Source organism: Leiobunum rupestre, chromosome 7 (assembly GCF_980474605.1).
Source record: "Leiobunum rupestre chromosome 7, qqLeiRupe1.1.hap1, whole genome shotgun sequence".
In the NCBI taxonomy this organism is placed as follows: Eukaryota; Metazoa; Arthropoda; class Arachnida; order Opiliones; family Sclerosomatidae; genus Leiobunum; species Leiobunum rupestre.
This window is the reverse complement of record NC_143390.1, coordinates 26,814,312-26,831,044: the sequence shown is the minus strand read 5'-3', so window position 1 is coordinate 26,831,044 and position 16,733 is coordinate 26,814,312. Positions and strand designations below refer to the sequence as shown.

The following is a 16,733-nucleotide window of genomic DNA, read 5'->3' as shown; positions in this document are numbered from 1 at the left end:
ATTTGTTTCTTGAAACTTGAAAAGTATCATTTTTTTATGTATAACAAAATAATGTGGTTTTCCAGAGGCAACGGGGGGGGGGGGACTCCAATTTGGGTGTTTTGCCCCGGGCGCCAAATATCCTGGCTATGCCACTGCCTACTCGATCTACCTCTTCAACCCGATTTTCCTACTCCAGAGCTGCCTCTAAGCACATACACTCGTCCGACTCGAACCAAACTACTCATCAACAGGCAAAGAAACGAGTCTTTCGTTAAAATAACAATAACGGTATTTTAATTGACTCAACAATTTATTCCTAATCGAACAAAGAATTGATTGATGCCTCCGAGCATTCTCACTTAGTCAAAATTATAAATAAAATGTTTTCTTCCTTCATATATGGTCGTGAAATCGTGTAAAAATAATATTTATTGTCAAAGGCTTAGTTTACAATAGTGTTGTTAATTTTCCGGGAAAATAAAATGCGGAAAATTTTCCAGAAAAGTTTCCGGAAAATTTTCCGCAAGTCGGAAAAATAAAAATTTGAAACATAAATTACTTTTTAAGGGTTTTTAATGTTTTTAACTTTTTATCGATATAAAATGTCTAATATCAGTAAACATACTACAAAACATTAATAGCGTTACATTGTTAATCAGTTTAAACTAGTCTAGAGGTTTAGTTTTACTTTCAGATTCGAAAAAAATGAGGCGAAAATACCGCTTTATTTCAATTTGCAAACAATATATTAGACTAATCATGGAATGAAAACTTTTTTTTAGTTTTTTCAGAAAAATACGGGAAATTTTCCGGCTTACAACACTAGTTTACAACGTTCGTGGCATTATCGTAAGCCGCCATCTTTAGAAAAATCTTTTTACATTTGACGCATTTTAGAGAGTTCTCAAGAGAAGAATTCCTTCTCCGAATTTTGACGCGCCCCTGGATATATCACTTGAAAAAAAACCTGACCAGCAAATGGCTTTTGCGACAGCAGCGCCGCGAAGTTAGCGGACAATTTCCGAAACTCCCGTAACACGTAACCTTCTACAAAGCAGAATCCGTAACAAACACTTAGCAATTGCACGCGGAACTATAGAGTGATATATCCAGGTAGGAACTAATATTACGTATCCAAGATGCCATCCGATCGGCATTCCTCCAAAGATGTTCCGTCTCACTTTGAGAATTTCGACTTAAGAGATCTAATGTCCGCCTTAGGAACTGATGTAGGCCCAATGCTCCGATTTCTATGGGTTCTGACACTCTTTGATGGTGTAGTGTGCGTATGTTCTTTTTGTCCAGCCATATACGCCAATCTCTCCCCGTTTGTTATTCTCACCCCAAGGAATACGAATTTTCCATTTTTGGGTCCTCTAATGAGGAAGATATTTACTCCGACTATGCTAAAGATGGCGCTACACAACATTAGCGGGGTTTCTTGCCATAATGGTCGACATATTATCAGAAGTAAATTAACCGAAGTTATCGAAATAGCGCTCAGAGTCGTAGGGCGTTTTCCTTATGAAAATGATGAGAAAATCGAGTCAAATAAAAGCTAATTTCCATCCCCGTCTTTTGACGCGATAAATTGCACTTGAGAATTGTGGGTATAGCTAATTCTATGTATAAAAAAATTGTTTCATAAAAACCAAAAGTTTTTTTCGGCTTAGGAGCGCGCAAAATTTCAAATTCGAGGTCAAAATGTAAATTCATATAAAGTCATTACGCATGCCGAAGGGCGACTAGTTGAATTTTAATTCGTGTCTTGTTCAACTTGTTAAAATGTTCCACGTGCTTTTTAATATTTTAGCGTAAAAGGCTCGCGCATTTTTTTTATTTCAGGGAGCACGTGCGAAATCGCTCGAGCCAATTTACGCTAAAATATCAAAGAAGTAACATTTCCGAGAGCCAGGACCTGCAAGTCACTGTTTATATAGTTAATATAATGGAAATTTTTCACCTTTACGGCAGCAAGAAGCGTTCCCGTTTAACCATATGAAAAATAATAATAATAATAATCAGCTAGGCTAATACCCAAGGCACCACCTTAGGCCTAAGTCATCATGCGACTTTTGAAGCCCTTAACTCAGGTGGCCGGGTTACAATGCGTACATATTAAGGCTTGGCAAAAACACGCTGTTCTGTTTACAGGTGAAAAGATTCCATTATTTCAACAAGCACTATATAAACAATACCTTGCGGGTCCTGGCTCTCGGAAATATTACTTCTTGGCGATTTCCTTGGAGGATGATTAATTGAAGCGCCTATTTGAAGTCTACGAGAGTAAAAAACGACCTTTCTATAAAGCAACATTGACTCTCTTGTTTTGATGTTGCTGCTGCGTCACGGGTGACGTTTTACTACGAAAAGCCCTGGACATACGATCATTTCGACGAGGCACCCTGTTTTTAAGCATAGACTGAACTGAACTTCTACGCAGTTCGTGACGAATGAGCTACATAAAAAGTATGTGTATTTTATTGGGAATTGCATAATATTAAAATTCCAATGGCGTTTTAATTGGGGAAGCAATTGGATTGTAATGGAGTTTATAGGGAGTCAATGGGTATTCATTACCGTTTGAAAACCAATCAACTCCAATAGAACAGCGATTGATTCAATATATTGGGAATCAAGGGGTATTCACTACCGTTTGAAACGAATCAACTCCAATAGAATACCTAGGGAAAGGTCGCTACACTATCAAGCGTACAAATGTTTTACTGTGTTTCAGGTAAGGAAACTCATTTCCAAGTTAATTTGATGACTCAATGAATACGTTGAACGCATTTCGGTATCAAATTTAAAAATAACTATATACATTTAAGCTATAACAGTCATACTTATGGTTCTTATGTTTCTAATACTTTGTCTAATAAAGTGTATATTTAACTTTTTGGTCCGTCAGACTGTTTCAGATTATGTATTAAAAGGTTGTTAATCCTTGATATAATTAATCGACGTACTTCGATAATTTCTTAATGTGTACCATTTGCCAATAGATTACAAAGATAATAGAGATTTTTTGATTTATTAGGTTATAAATTTACTGTGTACAAATTCGTACTAAAGTAAATATTTAAATATGATAAGATGTTTTGTATAACTTAAGAGCGCTTTTGTTTTAAATTTTCGTGCCGTAAATAAAATTTATTTATGATGCACTAGCGACATCTCATTTTCCATGGAGAAATTATTTAAGTTGTATATAAGGCATAGATGGCGTTGATATTTTCTCACTTTGTTGATATTTCGGTTAATAAACCCTACTGGAGAAGCAAACATTGGGAAAGAGTTCCATTTTAATCAGCTAGCGCAAACGTATTTGGTGCCATCTCTACTTGAATTAGAGATACTATATTCTTATTTCGCTTTAGTTATCTTCACTACATCTTGAAGGCGTTAAAGGCGTTTTAATCCCTCCTTCGAAGTGGACATGTTAATTAGTCCATGGTGTGGACTGTGGAGCTGTGCCTTCATAGACAATAAACAACATAGACATTATGTCTATGATAAACAAGGTGCCTTGGGCAACCCCAACCTCTAATAAAACTGAACCCTCGACTGTTCTCCAGTATTATAAGCTTTATTTCTCCAAGTCTTAGTATTGTTTTGGGAATTTTAAAGTGGTAAGAAGAATATAGAGTTGGATCAATGTAATTGGCAATATTGAATATTAAATCTGTTACTAACCTGATTGAACTTTCATCAGAGCAAGTGCAGTGTCAAAGGAAACTTTCAAAGTGGCTCAACCATTGTTATTGGCCTAGCTTAAGGTGTTATAAATATGAATGTTAGAAAAATAATCAAAGACAATCTTGTCCCCATTGTATTTATACCTTTACTTATTGGCATTCATTGGGGATGGCTCAAACTTCAGGATGTCAAAGAGTTTGTACCCGAAGAAATGAAACGGGATTTACCCATACTAGAAATGGCTAAACGTATTAAACATGGGAAACCAGTGATTAACAGCGAAAGTGAGAGTGAACCTTAAGCAATTTATGTAGATTTGGAATTATAATGTTTTAGACTATTAGTAAACACATTAATTGTTAACAATGTCTGGTTATTTCAAAGACAATGCCTTGTTAAGAGCAGATCTAAGAAGACTCAATGAAATTTGCTCGTCTTCAATTGGCCCTTTTAGTTATTTAAAACTTATAGAGCATGATGATGAACTAGATATCACAACCACATCAACGAAAATTTTAAATGAGTTTGACACTAATGACCCTTTGTTACAATTAGTTTTAAATGTTGCCTGCAACTATGTTAAGTGTAATGGGGATGGCGGGTTAAAATTAATTCTATACATAACAAATTGGCTAGAAATGAGTCATAAGAAAAAGGCTGATTCGTTATTGCGTAATACACAAATATTTCCATCCATATATGACTGGATTGCAGTCTTTACTCAAAAACTTTTAAATTCAGATGATTGCATTTTTAAATTTAAATTTACAGCTCAAAATATCAATGAACTAATTTCTTTTACCAAAAATGTTATTCGGTCTAAGCCAGGATGTTTTTTGGACAGTTCTAGTCTTGATCAATTATCAGTGCTCACTGTAAAAGCAGTTTTAAATGCTATTCCCACTCAAGTTGAAAATGATACCTCATTTGGATTAGTGAAAATAGTGGCTATACCAGGAGCTAGTCCTACACACTCTTTATTTTTAAGTGGTGCCATGGTCCCCTTTAATGAATCTTTCATTAGCGAAAGTCGCCTTGATAAATTCCTTAAATCGAAAAACGGAGATAGCCTTAAAGTAGCTCTCTGTAATGATTCCTTAGACAATCAATTACTTGAAAAATTTAACTTAATTCATAAGAAATCATTGGATGATGATTTAGATGGTGTTTTAGTTACCACACTCGGGAGCGCTGTGGTTAAAAACAATGTAGATGTAATATTTTGTCAGAAGGGTATTCAACCGTCCTTAAGATTGTTCTTGGAAAGAAACAAAGTTCTAGTCATTGAAAGACTTGGTATTGAAGCAATTGAGACACTTTTCAACATCTCTTGTAAGAAAATTTATTGCGCACCAGATTCACATTTCTAAAATGTTTTAAATACAAAAATTCTTAAAAGGTTCTAAACTTGAAAACTCAACATCTTCACTAATTAATTTACCGCTTTATTTGGGATCACTTGAATCGATTGAGGTTTTGGAATTTCATAAGAAAAAATATTTTTCCATCAAAGGAAATAATGGCAAATCAGTTCATACAATTATTCTGAGAAATCTGACACACGAAATGACTAAAGAAACTGAAGTTAGTTTTTCTGATGGCTGTTTAGGTCAAACTGAAATTTACTGTACAAATACTTTAGATTGTTGCTCGGAAATCAGTGGACATTTTAAAAAAGCTACTACTTCAACATAACGATTTAGTCCCAGGAGCTGGCTGCGCCGAAACAGTACTTATAAACTGCCTTTTACATAAGGTTAATTTTAAATATAATTTACTTAAATGACATAAGATTGAAGTAAAAATTCTTTTTCAGGTTAAAAATGACATGAAGAATATAGTTAATTCTTTAGATTGTTCAGAATATCAATTAATCGATTGTGTTGGGGTATTTTGTAAAGGGTTAATAGCCACTGTAACACCGTTAAGAATGAACGAATCAGATTTATTTACAGACAATGAATATGGACATTTATTTTGTAGATATTCTGAAAAATGCCAGTGTGGAATGATTAGAAAATGCGAAAATTCCATTTATCACTTAACAACATCAGTTTTGCATTACAACCTGAATAATTCCCTAAAAAAACCAACTTTAGATAGTTACCACCTTAAAACTGTTGTATTTGATTGGTATAAACAATTTAATTCCGTTTTAAATGCGGCCTTGGAGACTAGCTCCCTCGTTTTAAGAACCAGCATTTGTATATATCAACAACAATAAATTCATTTGTTCCATATTTTCACAAATTAATACTGTCAAGAATTTCACATAGGGCTGACAGATCATTTTGTAAGGCTAGTTTTCGACATTCATTTTTTAACCATTGGAAAGTTTCTAGTTTATTAGGTTCTTGAACTTGAGACATCCCAGTAGCGGATGTTTCAGTTGTAGATTTTGCTGAATCTAGTCTTTTAGCTTCTGTATTTTCTAGTTCAGCCAGCATACTTGACATTCTCAATGTTAATTCCTCACATAATCCAACAGAATGTAGAGCGCTGTGTTTTAGATGGGGATATTTAATATCCTTGAATTAGTAGATATGAATAGAAAGTTTATACCTAATAATTCCCCTTAATAGTGCTAATGGATGAACTGATTGAAAGCCTTGAAAATAGCCAGTATCGAAGCTCTCTTGCATAATGTTCTCTTTACCTTCCGTTACTCCATCTCTCATTCCATCCTAATATTGAAAATTGCATTAATTTATAAATAGTGTGATATTTGATTATATACATACATTTAAAAAATTGCTCTCCAATTTTTCCCAACTTTTATTAGCTAATAATATCTCATTCGCATCCTCGTCAAAAATATCGTCCATTTTCGAAATTCGCTACTTTAGTTACAAAACGAAATAAATCGACTAATTGAGTTTTTAAAAATAGCGATAATTTTCAATCGCCATTTATATAAAAATGTCCAAGATAAAGCTAATATAATATCAATATTATTGTTTGTTTAAAAAAAAATAGCATTTAATTTATATTTAATTTTTTCAATGATTTTGAGAAAACCGGATTTAGAATTTTCAGCGGAGTACCATGGACTAATTAACAACAGGGACGGTCCAGCCCGGGGAAAAAGTAAAAAGAACAAGCATCGACGCACTCTAGCGGTACTCGCGGGCATAACAGGAAATGCTTGTATAGGCTGGTGATTCAAAATAGGCGGGGGGAGTAAAATAGGGCAAGAAGCTTCCTTGGAATGCTTGGAATTTAAAATTTTAACCACGAGATTACCATGCGGTGCTAATATTTTAGTCTTTTAAATGAATCGTCGTAAAAATTTAGAATGTCGAGCTTTTTCAATCGTACAAATAGTAAAATATTCTGCTTACCGTCTGAAAGCAATTCCCAAATTTGTTACGGTAATTATTATTATTCATAAATATAAATGATTGTACAAAGGCTTAATAGTTGTTTACCTTTTTTTTGATGATGAATAATTTGAAAATTCAAATCACAACCGCTAAAACCGTTAAAAATCTGTTTCCTGTTTATGACGTTTGAATCACCAGGTTAAAAAATATTTGCCTGGCAACGCTGCTGAACGAGTTAACACTTTTATTTGGGGTCTTTATAGGGAAATGTTATAGATCTGGGCCGTCCCTGTTGTTAATTAGTCCATGGGAGTACCTTGGTGTATTTTTCTCGACGAACCTTGCCTTGGCAGTACGAAACAACCTTGACCCCAGGATGACCCTATTGACATGTGGAATTTGAGCCCTGCTTAAGCAGTAGGAGACTCTGACGTGATTGTTTAAACCTTGCTTAAAATAATTTTAATTATTTTTTATACGAGAATAAATTTTATATTTAAATAAAACAAATTTAATGATTTTGGTTAATACTGCAGAAATTCACTGTTGACTATGGTGGAAACGGAAAAACATGTAAGACTCAACACTAAGGCTTAATAAATGTCAATAATATCCATCCATGTGCTATGATGGGCTATTTATTTAACGCATTTATATGTTATTGTAGGATTCCGGAACTGAGAAACTAATTAATGGTCATGAGGAAGATAAAACAACCTCTATAATCCGCGAACTATGGCCAGAAGTTAAACAGGTTTATTTAGATCGCTCCAATCCCATAGATTTCCCATCAAAATTAGTTGTCATTCTATGTAACATTTTAAAAAAATCTTCACTTAATGAAACAATTAATATTTGGAAAAATTATGTTAAATATTTTGAAAAATTAGGATGTAAAGTTTCATTTTCACTTCCATTTCCTTGCAATCAAATTACTTGCATAGAAGATGTTGATGATAATAATGATACTGAAAAGTTATACATCAACTGCGCTATTAACAAGTCCATATTTGGCACAAATAGGGAAAGCTATTCATTATTATTGAGTAATAAAACCCAATTAGTTGCTAGAGATAAATTAGGGCTTCATCGTGCTATACAAACTTTAGCTCAGATATACTCCAACAAAGATGTGCCAGGAACAAAATTACAGACGCTTACAGTAATAGGCTTTGCTAAATATTTTTTTTCTAAAATAAATATATTTTTAATGCTTGCACTTTTTTTTTAATAGGTCCATGACAGCCCTTCCTTTTGTTATAGGGCATTAAAAATTGATCTATCTTTGATCTCGTTAAAAATTATGAAAAAAGTATAAAATTTTATTTTTCCCAATCTAGACTGATACTAATTGGGAATATTTAATATTTTTGAAAGGAAACACTTCATCATCTGATTGAAGGCATTGCTTTGCTTAAATTTAATCAGTTGCATTTGGTGTGTTCAGTTGAACCAATGACTGGAGCTGAGAGTTGGCCAATGTCTTTATCCTCTATGTGGGTTTCAATACATAACTAAATTGTTATTTGGCTCTTACGCAATATTTATTTTATAGGGAAATTGTTGAGTTAGACATTTTCTGTTCTCAATGGGGTATTAGTTTAGTACCCGAATTGGAAGCATCACACAGCAGTAAAGAATCTGACTTAGAAGTCTTACGTCAAGTCTATAGTAATTTTTTACAGTGCTTTTCACAAACAAAGTAATAGACTTCTGTTAAATTTTCTATTATTAATGAGACATTGATGATACCAATATTTATTTTTGTAGATATTTATCATTAGGATCTCAGCTTACAAAACTTTTAACTAAAAATCAAGCTATTCCATTAGATATTGAATTGTGGACCAAGTATATCCCCATAACCTTAAACCAAACTACATTAATGCTCAATACGAGAGAAAATTTAAATTTATTAGAGAAAGATCAAATGCGAACAATTCTAGTCTCAAATGATATCCCCACTGCACAAACCAACCAAATACAAAGAAATATAATTAGTATTAATTGCTCTTCACACGAAAGGTATTAAAAATTATTTTGGATTGCTTCTTTTAAATATTTTTATACTTAATATAATCTGACCCCTTTTTTTGCAGTATTGGAGGTTGCATGAAAAATTTCTTTCCTCAAGCTAAAAAACTAATAGAAAAAGCGTGGCAAGACTCATGCACTTTAGGAGTCATCGTTAACTTGGCAACTGATAATTTTTTCTTGCCACTATCGCTCTGCTTACCGGGAATAATAGCTATTGCTGGATTAGCTTGGAATGCAAATGCATTAAATAAAAGTCCTAATGAAGAAAATGAGATTGAAAGAATAATTGGGTCAGTTCTAAACCGAATTGTACTTCAAGATAACGAGGAAATGATTGGCAAAACCATTCTTGACCTCGCTCGGGTAGAAGCTGACTTAGCTGTAAATGATATAAAGCGCAAAGATACTACTAATGAAGTGTCACTCATATATCTCCTACTGACAAACCCAGATGCGTGTGAATTTGACAGGACTAGTGCACTGTCGCTTCAAGTCAGTATGCACTTTTAAAAAAAATGCTATTCTATTATTTATCTTCAATAATGTTTTAGAAAGGAATTAGATCAATATGTCAAGTTCAAGTTTGCCTTCATAGATCTCAAATATCATGCTCCCAAAGCGGCGAGATCCTTTCTGAACTTTTACTAGTGGGAGATTTGATGCTACTTGCTTGCAGGTATAATTTTAAAATTAGTCCCCACATTGTCACAAAAATGTAATCTAAAAAAATTCTAAACACCACTGTTTTAGGCTTGGAAAGTCATTGGTATCTGCAGGTGCAAATCCTGATTCTACTCTAGGCTGCTATGTTATCAATGCAGGGATTGCTAATTTACCTTCTACAGCTAGAACTGACATAGCTAATAGGTACTGGCATTAATTCATCAATTTAATTATTACATATGTTCATTAAATTGTCTGATTTAGGTTACTAGGTTTGATTGAGCATTATAGAGCAGTATGGTTGAGTCGTTATTGTCCCAATAATCTTCCAGCATCTATGTTATTACTTCAGGAACTTCTGAACAAATTAGTGCCTGAGGATTTTGCCAAAGAAACATAGTGGTAATATTGAAGGTTCATATAACCAAAAGCCAATCTTAGCTTAAATAAATTATTTTACATTTATTCTTTTTATTCCTTTTGTACAATTTGGTTAACATGTTGTGGAATATTTTCATGGAATTTTAATGTTCGCGTGATCAAGCAGATTTCTTTAAATTTTAATAAGTTGTCACAGCATTCCTGAAAAAAATAAATTTAGTAATTATTGAGGGGGACGGAACCAAGTGAATTCACCATTTTATCCTTGAAAGAATCTATGGTTTTTAATGATTTTGTTTTGAAAGCTGATTGCTCGCTTTCACTCGTGAAGAGATAGTGATGCACTTGGTGCAAAGCTATTGAGTATAGTAATGGACTATGAAGTAGTTTTCCTGTAAAATTTAAATTTAGTTTAATTTATAATGTTAAACTTTGAAAGAGACACTTACCACTAAGTAACGCTTGGAAATACATTTCTAAAATGCCTTTGTCCATTTCTAATGGCATTAGTAACAGTTCAATTGGAAGCATACACTTCAAAAGATATATAAATGTTATGTATTTGCATTAACACTGATTGAACATATACAAACCTCAGTTAAGTTTAATCTGAAGAATCTTAAAGCCATGGGATGTTCTTTCAAGAATGATATCTTAAATTCTTTAGGGTACCTAGATTGTAAGAAAACCACAAGACAGTTTGCAAATAGCTTATCTCCGTAGGACGCCACTTCAAATTGGGTAATGACGTCCTCAAATCTATAAACATATAAATATTAGCCAGTATTTTATTTCAGTTTTTCCAATTGCCTTACAATTCAGCAATAGGGAACTTTAATTCTCTCTCGTTGAGGTTTGGGGTAGGCCAATTATTCAGGAAAAATGTTAAAATATGTGATAGAACATTTTTAATCTCAGGCACTAAAAATAGTTCTCCGTCTAAAAGGTAAAAGAAAATTTTACATATTTATAATATTTTGGATAGGCAAGGCAGTATACCTAATAAAAATACGGTTACAATATTGCAAAATAGTTTGCCAGGTGTAAATATTTTGGTCATGATAATTTTCTTATTCTTAACCAAATATTGAATCCACAGTAGGCATCTCTCAATTCCTGAGCTGTCTATTTGGTCAGTTTCAAGTGTTAGAGGTAAAAATATCCATTCTCTAAATGGGTTTATGCGTCTGGATGGGTTGTATTTGGACAATTTTGAGGGTTCAACAGACATATGAACCAGGCTATTAGAATTTTCATTTCCAAATCGCCAATTAAACGCTTTGGCATAATCTGACTTAATTTTGGGCAAACTTTCAAGGTTCATTCCATTATGGAGTTGTGTTTGGCTTTCCATCATTGATAAATTTGAAAAAATTTGCCTCGTTTCTTCCAAACCAGCTTCATTGTAAAACTTTTGGTTGAAAATGGCTTCTAGAATTAAATCGATAGATAACTTGTTTAAATGCTTGAATATTAGACTTGGTAGTAACAATGATATATTGTGGTATAATTCCGGCACCTTTTTGCCAAATGATAGCTGAAAATAACCCAAAAAAGGGGGGTGAGTTAGGCTTTTGCTACAATTACTTATATCCTTCAACTTACATTACTATGTCTTATGATTAAAGACATATTTATGAGAAACTGAATTTCGAATTTGTTAAACCAATTGGAACTTATGGTTTTATTGCTCTGTAATTTATGTAAAATGTCGGTACTGTAGCTATGCAAGCCTTCAAAGTATAGTTTGTATACATTCTCATTCAGATTGTCAAATGTTTTGGTTAGAAGTAGCAAAGACCTAGATAGTGAAATTTGGAATGGCAGTATTGTGCCAGTATTCAATACATGTGTCACTCCTATTTTGTCATTCACAATAGCTCCAATTTGAGGGAGATTTGTAGAATTTAGTTCAGAGTTGTCATTTTCCTCCAATAGAGAGGAATACGACTTCATTTTCCACGAAAGACTTTCAGTTATCGGATTTGTTACACATTTTTCAACAATCAGTTTCAACTGTAGGATGTCTTGTTGGTTGTTGGTGATTTTGCTATTTTCGAAAAACGTTTGCAAGAAGCACAATGCAGCAGCCAAAGCAGTCCAGCTTTCAGACATGTCCCTTTGGCTTGATTCGCTCATTTCAATTGTCCACTTCTTGCATATTCCGATGATCAGCGAAACAACTGAAGTTAAATGTCCTTCTTCACCAATACCCATTTCGTTTTTAAACACATTTTCAGTGAAGGCTGTTAGTGTAGAGATAAAAACGGAGGCGTATATTAAATCACCCCTGTGTGAAATATCATTGCTGGTCAGGTTCTGGCAAAATTTTAGTCTATTCATCCACAATGGAAATAATTCTCTAGAACAGGAATTGTAATGAAATAATGTAACCATAAGGCAATTTCCTAATCTTACAGGAAAATTTCAACTGTCAACCCATAGTGCAAAAGTACATTCCACATTCTCAGAGCTTCAACGCCAAGTTTAAGAGTTTCACTGGGAGAAATTCTGTCATCAGTAAGGTCTAAAGACAGGTAACAACGTAATTGATTGTCTATTTGATGCTGACTTAGAATTCTTTGGGCTAGTATGTTATCAGCTGTGGCCAAAATGCGGAAAACCTTCAATGCTGTTGCTGAAGGAATTCCATAAGGAGAAATGCTGGAGTTCGCATTATTTCGTTCTATAATTAAGAAAACAAATGTTGAAAATAATATATTTTCTTTTCTATATAAAAACAAAATATTTGACAAAAAGAACCTATCGAAGTCCAGTGAAGCGGCAAGAATGAGCTTAAAATTGTTTGAATTAACCTCGGGCAGTTGTAAACATAATTTGACAATTGAGGAGAATGCCTCAGCACCCTGATTATAATTTCCAAAACATTTTTGACCACCACCTCATCGGGTGCAAGTACTTCTAGTACATATCTCAGGCGGGGCAGTAAATCCATACGCAATAAACCCTGTTAAAAATTAACTAATTAGGCCAGTCTAATGAAAAACTACAATTCTAATGAAACTAACCAAGATGACATCTTTCTGAACAATTTCGTGGTCTTTGGTATTTTCAATTTCTTCCTCTTCATTATCCAGTTCGGCTATTATAGGTGATTCAGAGGGGCAAAGAAATGGTGACCAATGTCCATTTGTCCAAGTAAAGACTTGATCCAGAGCTTCTTCATCACCCGGAGCAACCACAAGTGAATGCAATACAGAAATTGACGCATTCCATACTGAAGCTTGTTCATCATCAAGTGCGCATCTTAATAGCAATACTAGACCACTCTCAATAAGCAAAGGCAGTAAAGGAACAGTTAGGTGATTGTCAAAAACTCTTTTAGAATTTTTGGACAAAATATGAGACATTGTTGTGAGTGCTAGACACCTTTGGGCTGGTAAATTGCTACGAGTTAACCGAAAGAGCTCCTCAAATGAGTATCCAGGTTTCTGGAATAAAATTAAAGCTCAATTCTGAAAACTACGGTTTTATATTGCTTAACTATACTTCAGGTTCATCTCCATGATGATGTAATCCCATGTGCACCGGTACGTCTGTCTTACCAGTGACAAGATTACCTTCTAAGTCAAATCTCGCTGTATTTCCAGTCTGAAATTAATAAAAAATTACTATAATAGAGAATTAAAAGCTGTTTAAGATGAGATTAAGAGTTTTCTAAACACCTCGGGATCGAATGGTTTTGGTTCAGGCAAAGTTTTCATCCATTCCATCTTTTTCCACTCTATCTTGTTCATGCCCAACCATTTATTTGCTCTTATTTGTTCTGGATTTATAGGAAGAATCTTTTCATCATTATCCGTAGCCGGTTCAGAATTTTCAACTTCCATGGATTGATCTGTTGAAAATGTAACACTTTTGGTAGATTTGTTATCTGTCTTTGCATCTCTTAGTATAGATGGTTTTTTGTTTTGAGATCTTAGGAATTCAATAATTTTGGGATCTAAATGATTCAGAAGTTCTTTTTGATGATCTTCTATTTCTAGATTTGTCATTGATCCTATTTTTTTTAAATTTTCTTCGTGTATGTTCTGGGATTCTTCCAAGGAATTTAATCCAGAACCATGAATTATGTTGCTATGTTTTGGGGAATTTTGTTGGGTCTCTAAAACAAGATTGCTTTTTTCTTCCATTAAACAAGTTTCAAATAATGATTTGGTTGTCATGGTTCTACGTTTATTCATTTCTGTTGCAAAAATGCTTTTCTTTTTAGCACCATTGCTTGCGCCTGCTGGTTCTAAGGATCTTTTGAAAGCCCGGGGAAAGGCTGTTAGAGGTTTCGCTTGTACGCTAGTGACTGATAATGAACGATCGGGAACACGCTCCATTATATTAGCAAGAACTGATATAGTAACATCTTCCAATTTCTCATCAGCTACAGTGGATGATGATGCATTTGCTGATGATGCACTAACTGATGGTTTTGTTTCTCTGAAACCAATATCACTTGACAGACATGGTTTAACAACACTTGCTGAGGGTTTAAGCTTTGAGGAAAGAAATTCCTCTTGCATTTTTAATATATCTTCATCAGTGTCTTCGGGTGTAGGTCTTTTCGTATCCATTTTTTATTTATAAACAAGAAATTAACTGCAACACACGAGCTTTCTTTCACTTAGCTCGATATCGTGATAAATATCGTCTGCAAATATTACACCGTTCAATATTTTTCATTGGCCGAATCTTTTTCTTCTGTTTAATGCGTGGTTTATGCCGCGAGTAGTGGCTCACTCCTGTAATCCCAGGCGTCCCGGAGGCAGAGTTTGTGGGAGGACGACTACCAATCCCCCAACGGGTGGTCGGGATACTTCCGCCACGGGTGTCACCACCCCTGTCCCCACGTATCCCCCCGTTGGCGTGGCCGTTACACATATCTCAGTATCTCACCCTGATTAATCAGTTATTGTGTGTGTGCTGGTGTCTAAGGCCTCGGGTCGCCACCAATGTTTGTGTATCTCAAAAAAAAAATGCGTGGTTTATTCATAGATATAAGAAATGTATATAAAGGTCTAGATAAATTTCGGGGCGTCTAAGCCTAACATAAAATACGGAATTGACACCTAGCAGACACCGACCAAGAGCGCGAACTCTCTTAGCATTTTAGTACTAAGTGCTTGACCTTTCCGCAGGCCGTAGTCTTTAGACACCATCTGTTGGTGTCTTTTAGTATAATTTTTAAGCAGGAGACAATGGCTCTCGCGATGATAGCACGAACGATTTTACCAATAGATAGCGCCTTATTAATATATAATGCAGAAATTACCCGTTTCTGCTAGCTGTCACCTCCGTATTCACTCCCTTTGAAATACTTTATCTAGACCTTTATATACGTTTCCTATATCTATGGGTTTATTGCGTATTTCCTTAGCAGCGTTGCCAGACGTACAATGGTCTAAACAAAATATTTGGTCAACTCGATAATCTCAATGGCGTATTATGTAACACTTTTTACCTCTCCGAGGGGACAAAGTCCCCTAGGAGGGGTTATACAACCACCGTGTCTGTCTGTGGGTCTGTGGGTCTGTAGGTCGGTCAGGCCTGCGAACGCGTTCGCATTTTCGGTACAAAGTGTAATCACTGCGTACGCAGTTTCTCAAAGGGTTGGCAAAACCACCGTGTGACGGTGAGCGTTAACGGATGCATTTGCGGTTTGGTTTGGATGGTGTTTTTTCCCTCACCGTCGTGACGGTTTGGTGTATTACGTTTTTGTAATGTTTATGCATAGGTTGTGAGTGTTGAATTTGTTGTGTTTGTGTTCTGATGCATGTTGAGTCTGTTGTGTTTATATGGGCGTTTTCTCTCCAACTTCTTCTTAATGACTTTGGGACGGACCGAGTGCTGAGTGTAATGCTACCTCTCAACGTCCAATGGCAGGGTTTCCACCAGTTGTACACGGTATTCGTCTTAGTATCAATTTGCGATCGCATCGGGCGGGATTTGAACCCGAGACCTCCTGATTGACAGGCGGACGTTCTACCACAGAACCGCCGACACTTGTTACGCCTTATTGAAAATTAGACCTTCAGCTTTATCGGAAGCGTATTTAATAGAGTACGAAATTTTGGTTTAATTGAAATAGAATTGAAATTGAAATTATTGCATCGAAGAAATTCTAATTTAGCGTTTCTCTATTGATTAAAAACAAATGCGCCACCCAGGTTTCGAACCCAGACCATTCGGCTTGGCAGTCGAGCGCTCTACCACAGAACCACCGATAGCTGCTTAGATTCACTGAAATTAAGACAGGCATCGTAAGCATAATAGGTAATAAAGTCTTTTTTTATTAATGAATTTATGAAGGCCTAATCTGGTTTTTTTTAAAGGTTAAATCTAGTTTTAGCGCAGTCAGCCGAGATTAGAGGGTTAAAGGGTAGACCCTGTGGGTGGTCCACTTTGTTAATTTTTTTTGTTATTTATTTACGGGTATTCTTAACGACCTATATATAGTTGTGTTAATTCAAAGGAGATAATTTAACATTAATTGCTTTAAGAGCTGGCGGTTAGCCAAGTGGCTCTCTGTGCTTTGTTGATGGTAAGGTTTTTGCTTCTTGTAAATATATTTGGTGTGGATATTTGGATATCTACGATTTCTAACGCAGTCAATGATTTCTTGGGTGTGCGAGTCAT

The 16,733-nt window shown here is 34.8% G+C and overlaps 4 protein-coding genes across 5 annotated transcripts; 2 read left to right on the top strand and 2 right to left on the bottom strand.

Annotated features, from left to right (window-relative positions):
* Positions 1-3,948: 3,948 nt before the first annotated feature.
* LOC149935463 (molecular chaperone MKKS-like) lies at positions 3,949-5,915 on the top strand. The gene is made up of 4 exons (XM_090153621.1): positions 3,949-5,013; positions 5,081-5,265; positions 5,324-5,437; positions 5,498-5,915. Exons 1-4 carry the CDS (start codon positions 4,047-4,049, stop codon positions 5,903-5,905), a joined length of 1,674 nt encoding a protein of 557 aa, XP_090009747.1. The 5' UTR covers positions 3,949-4,046; the 3' UTR covers positions 5,906-5,915.
* On the bottom strand, positions 5,850-6,658 carry LOC149935462 (uncharacterized). Its single transcript, XM_090153622.1, has 3 exons — positions 6,423-6,658; positions 6,244-6,365; positions 5,850-6,180 (listed from the first exon to the last, which is right to left on the bottom strand). The coding sequence occupies exons 1-3, from the start codon at positions 6,504-6,506 to the stop codon at positions 5,925-5,927; spliced, it is 462 nt and encodes a 153-aa protein (XP_090009748.1). The 5' UTR covers positions 6,507-6,658; the 3' UTR covers positions 5,850-5,924.
* Positions 6,659-7,424: 766 nt separating this feature from the next.
* Positions 7,425-10,173, top strand: LOC149935461 (uncharacterized). 2 transcript variants are annotated; one of them, XM_090181416.1, is made up of 10 exons: positions 7,429-7,577; positions 7,672-8,166; positions 8,239-8,316; positions 8,382-8,500; positions 8,560-8,706; positions 8,775-9,029; positions 9,104-9,533; positions 9,593-9,717; positions 9,792-9,908; positions 9,969-10,173. In XM_090181416.1, exons 1-10 carry the CDS (start codon positions 7,557-7,559, stop codon positions 10,102-10,104), a joined length of 1,923 nt encoding a protein of 640 aa, XP_090037542.1. In that variant the 5' UTR covers positions 7,429-7,556; the 3' UTR covers positions 10,105-10,173. The 2 variants fall into 2 exon arrangements, with proteins under 2 accessions (XP_090037543.1, XP_090037542.1); XM_090181417.1 differs by lacking the exon at positions 9,969-10,173 and having other exon boundaries at positions 7,425-7,577; positions 9,597-9,717.
* Positions 10,174-10,175: 2 nt separating this feature from the next.
* Positions 10,176-14,748, bottom strand: LOC149935460 (RNA polymerase II-associated protein 1). The gene is made up of 12 exons (XM_090153581.1): positions 13,772-14,748; positions 13,596-13,697; positions 13,115-13,537; positions 12,849-13,053; positions 12,504-12,771; positions 11,691-12,447; positions 11,085-11,622; positions 10,901-11,024; positions 10,679-10,844; positions 10,535-10,619; positions 10,341-10,477; positions 10,176-10,286 (listed from the first exon to the last, which is right to left on the bottom strand). Exons 1-12 carry the CDS (start codon positions 14,669-14,671, stop codon positions 10,176-10,178), a joined length of 3,816 nt encoding a protein of 1,271 aa, XP_090009707.1. The 5' UTR covers positions 14,672-14,748.
* Between the last annotated feature and the right edge of the window lie 1,985 nt (positions 14,749-16,733).

Coding starts and splice junctions, on each gene's coding strand:
- LOC149935463 (XM_090153621.1), top strand. CDS start 4,047: ATGTCTGGTTATTTCAAAGACAATGCCTTGTTAAGAGCAGATCTAAGA. Junction 5,014..5,080: donor GACACTTTTCAACATCTCTT/GTAAGAAAATTT, acceptor AATTCTTAAAAG/GTTCTAAACTTGAAAACTCA. Junction 5,438..5,497: donor TAAACTGCCTTTTACATAAG/GTTAATTTTAAA, acceptor ATTCTTTTTCAG/GTTAAAAATGACATGAAGAA.
- LOC149935460 (XM_090153581.1), bottom strand. CDS start 14,671: ATGGATACGAAAAGACCTACACCCGAAGACACTGATGAAGATATATTA. Junction 12,448..12,503: donor TTGACAGTTGAAATTTTCCT/GTAAGATTAGGA, acceptor TTCCTGTTCTAG/AGAATTATTTCCATTGTGGA. Junction 11,025..11,084: donor TGTAACCGTATTTTTATTAG/GTATACTGCCTT, acceptor TTTACCTTTTAG/ACGGAGAACTATTTTTAGTG.
- LOC149935461 (XM_090181416.1), top strand. CDS start 7,557: ATGGTGGAAACGGAAAAACAT. Junction 7,578..7,671: donor TGGTGGAAACGGAAAAACAT/GTAAGACTCAAC, acceptor ATGTTATTGTAG/GATTCCGGAACTGAGAAACT. Junction 8,317..8,381: donor CGTTAAAAATTATGAAAAAA/GTATAAAATTTT, acceptor TATTTTTGAAAG/GAAACACTTCATCATCTGAT.
- LOC149935462 (XM_090153622.1), bottom strand. CDS start 6,506: ATGGACGATATTTTTGACGAGGATGCGAATGAGATATTATTAGCTAAT. Junction 6,366..6,422: donor TGGAGAGCAATTTTTTAAAT/GTATGTATATAA, acceptor TTTCAATATTAG/GATGGAATGAGAGATGGAGT. Junction 6,181..6,243: donor CTATTAAGGGGAATTATTAG/GTATAAACTTTC, acceptor TCTAAAACACAG/CGCTCTACATTCTGTTGGAT.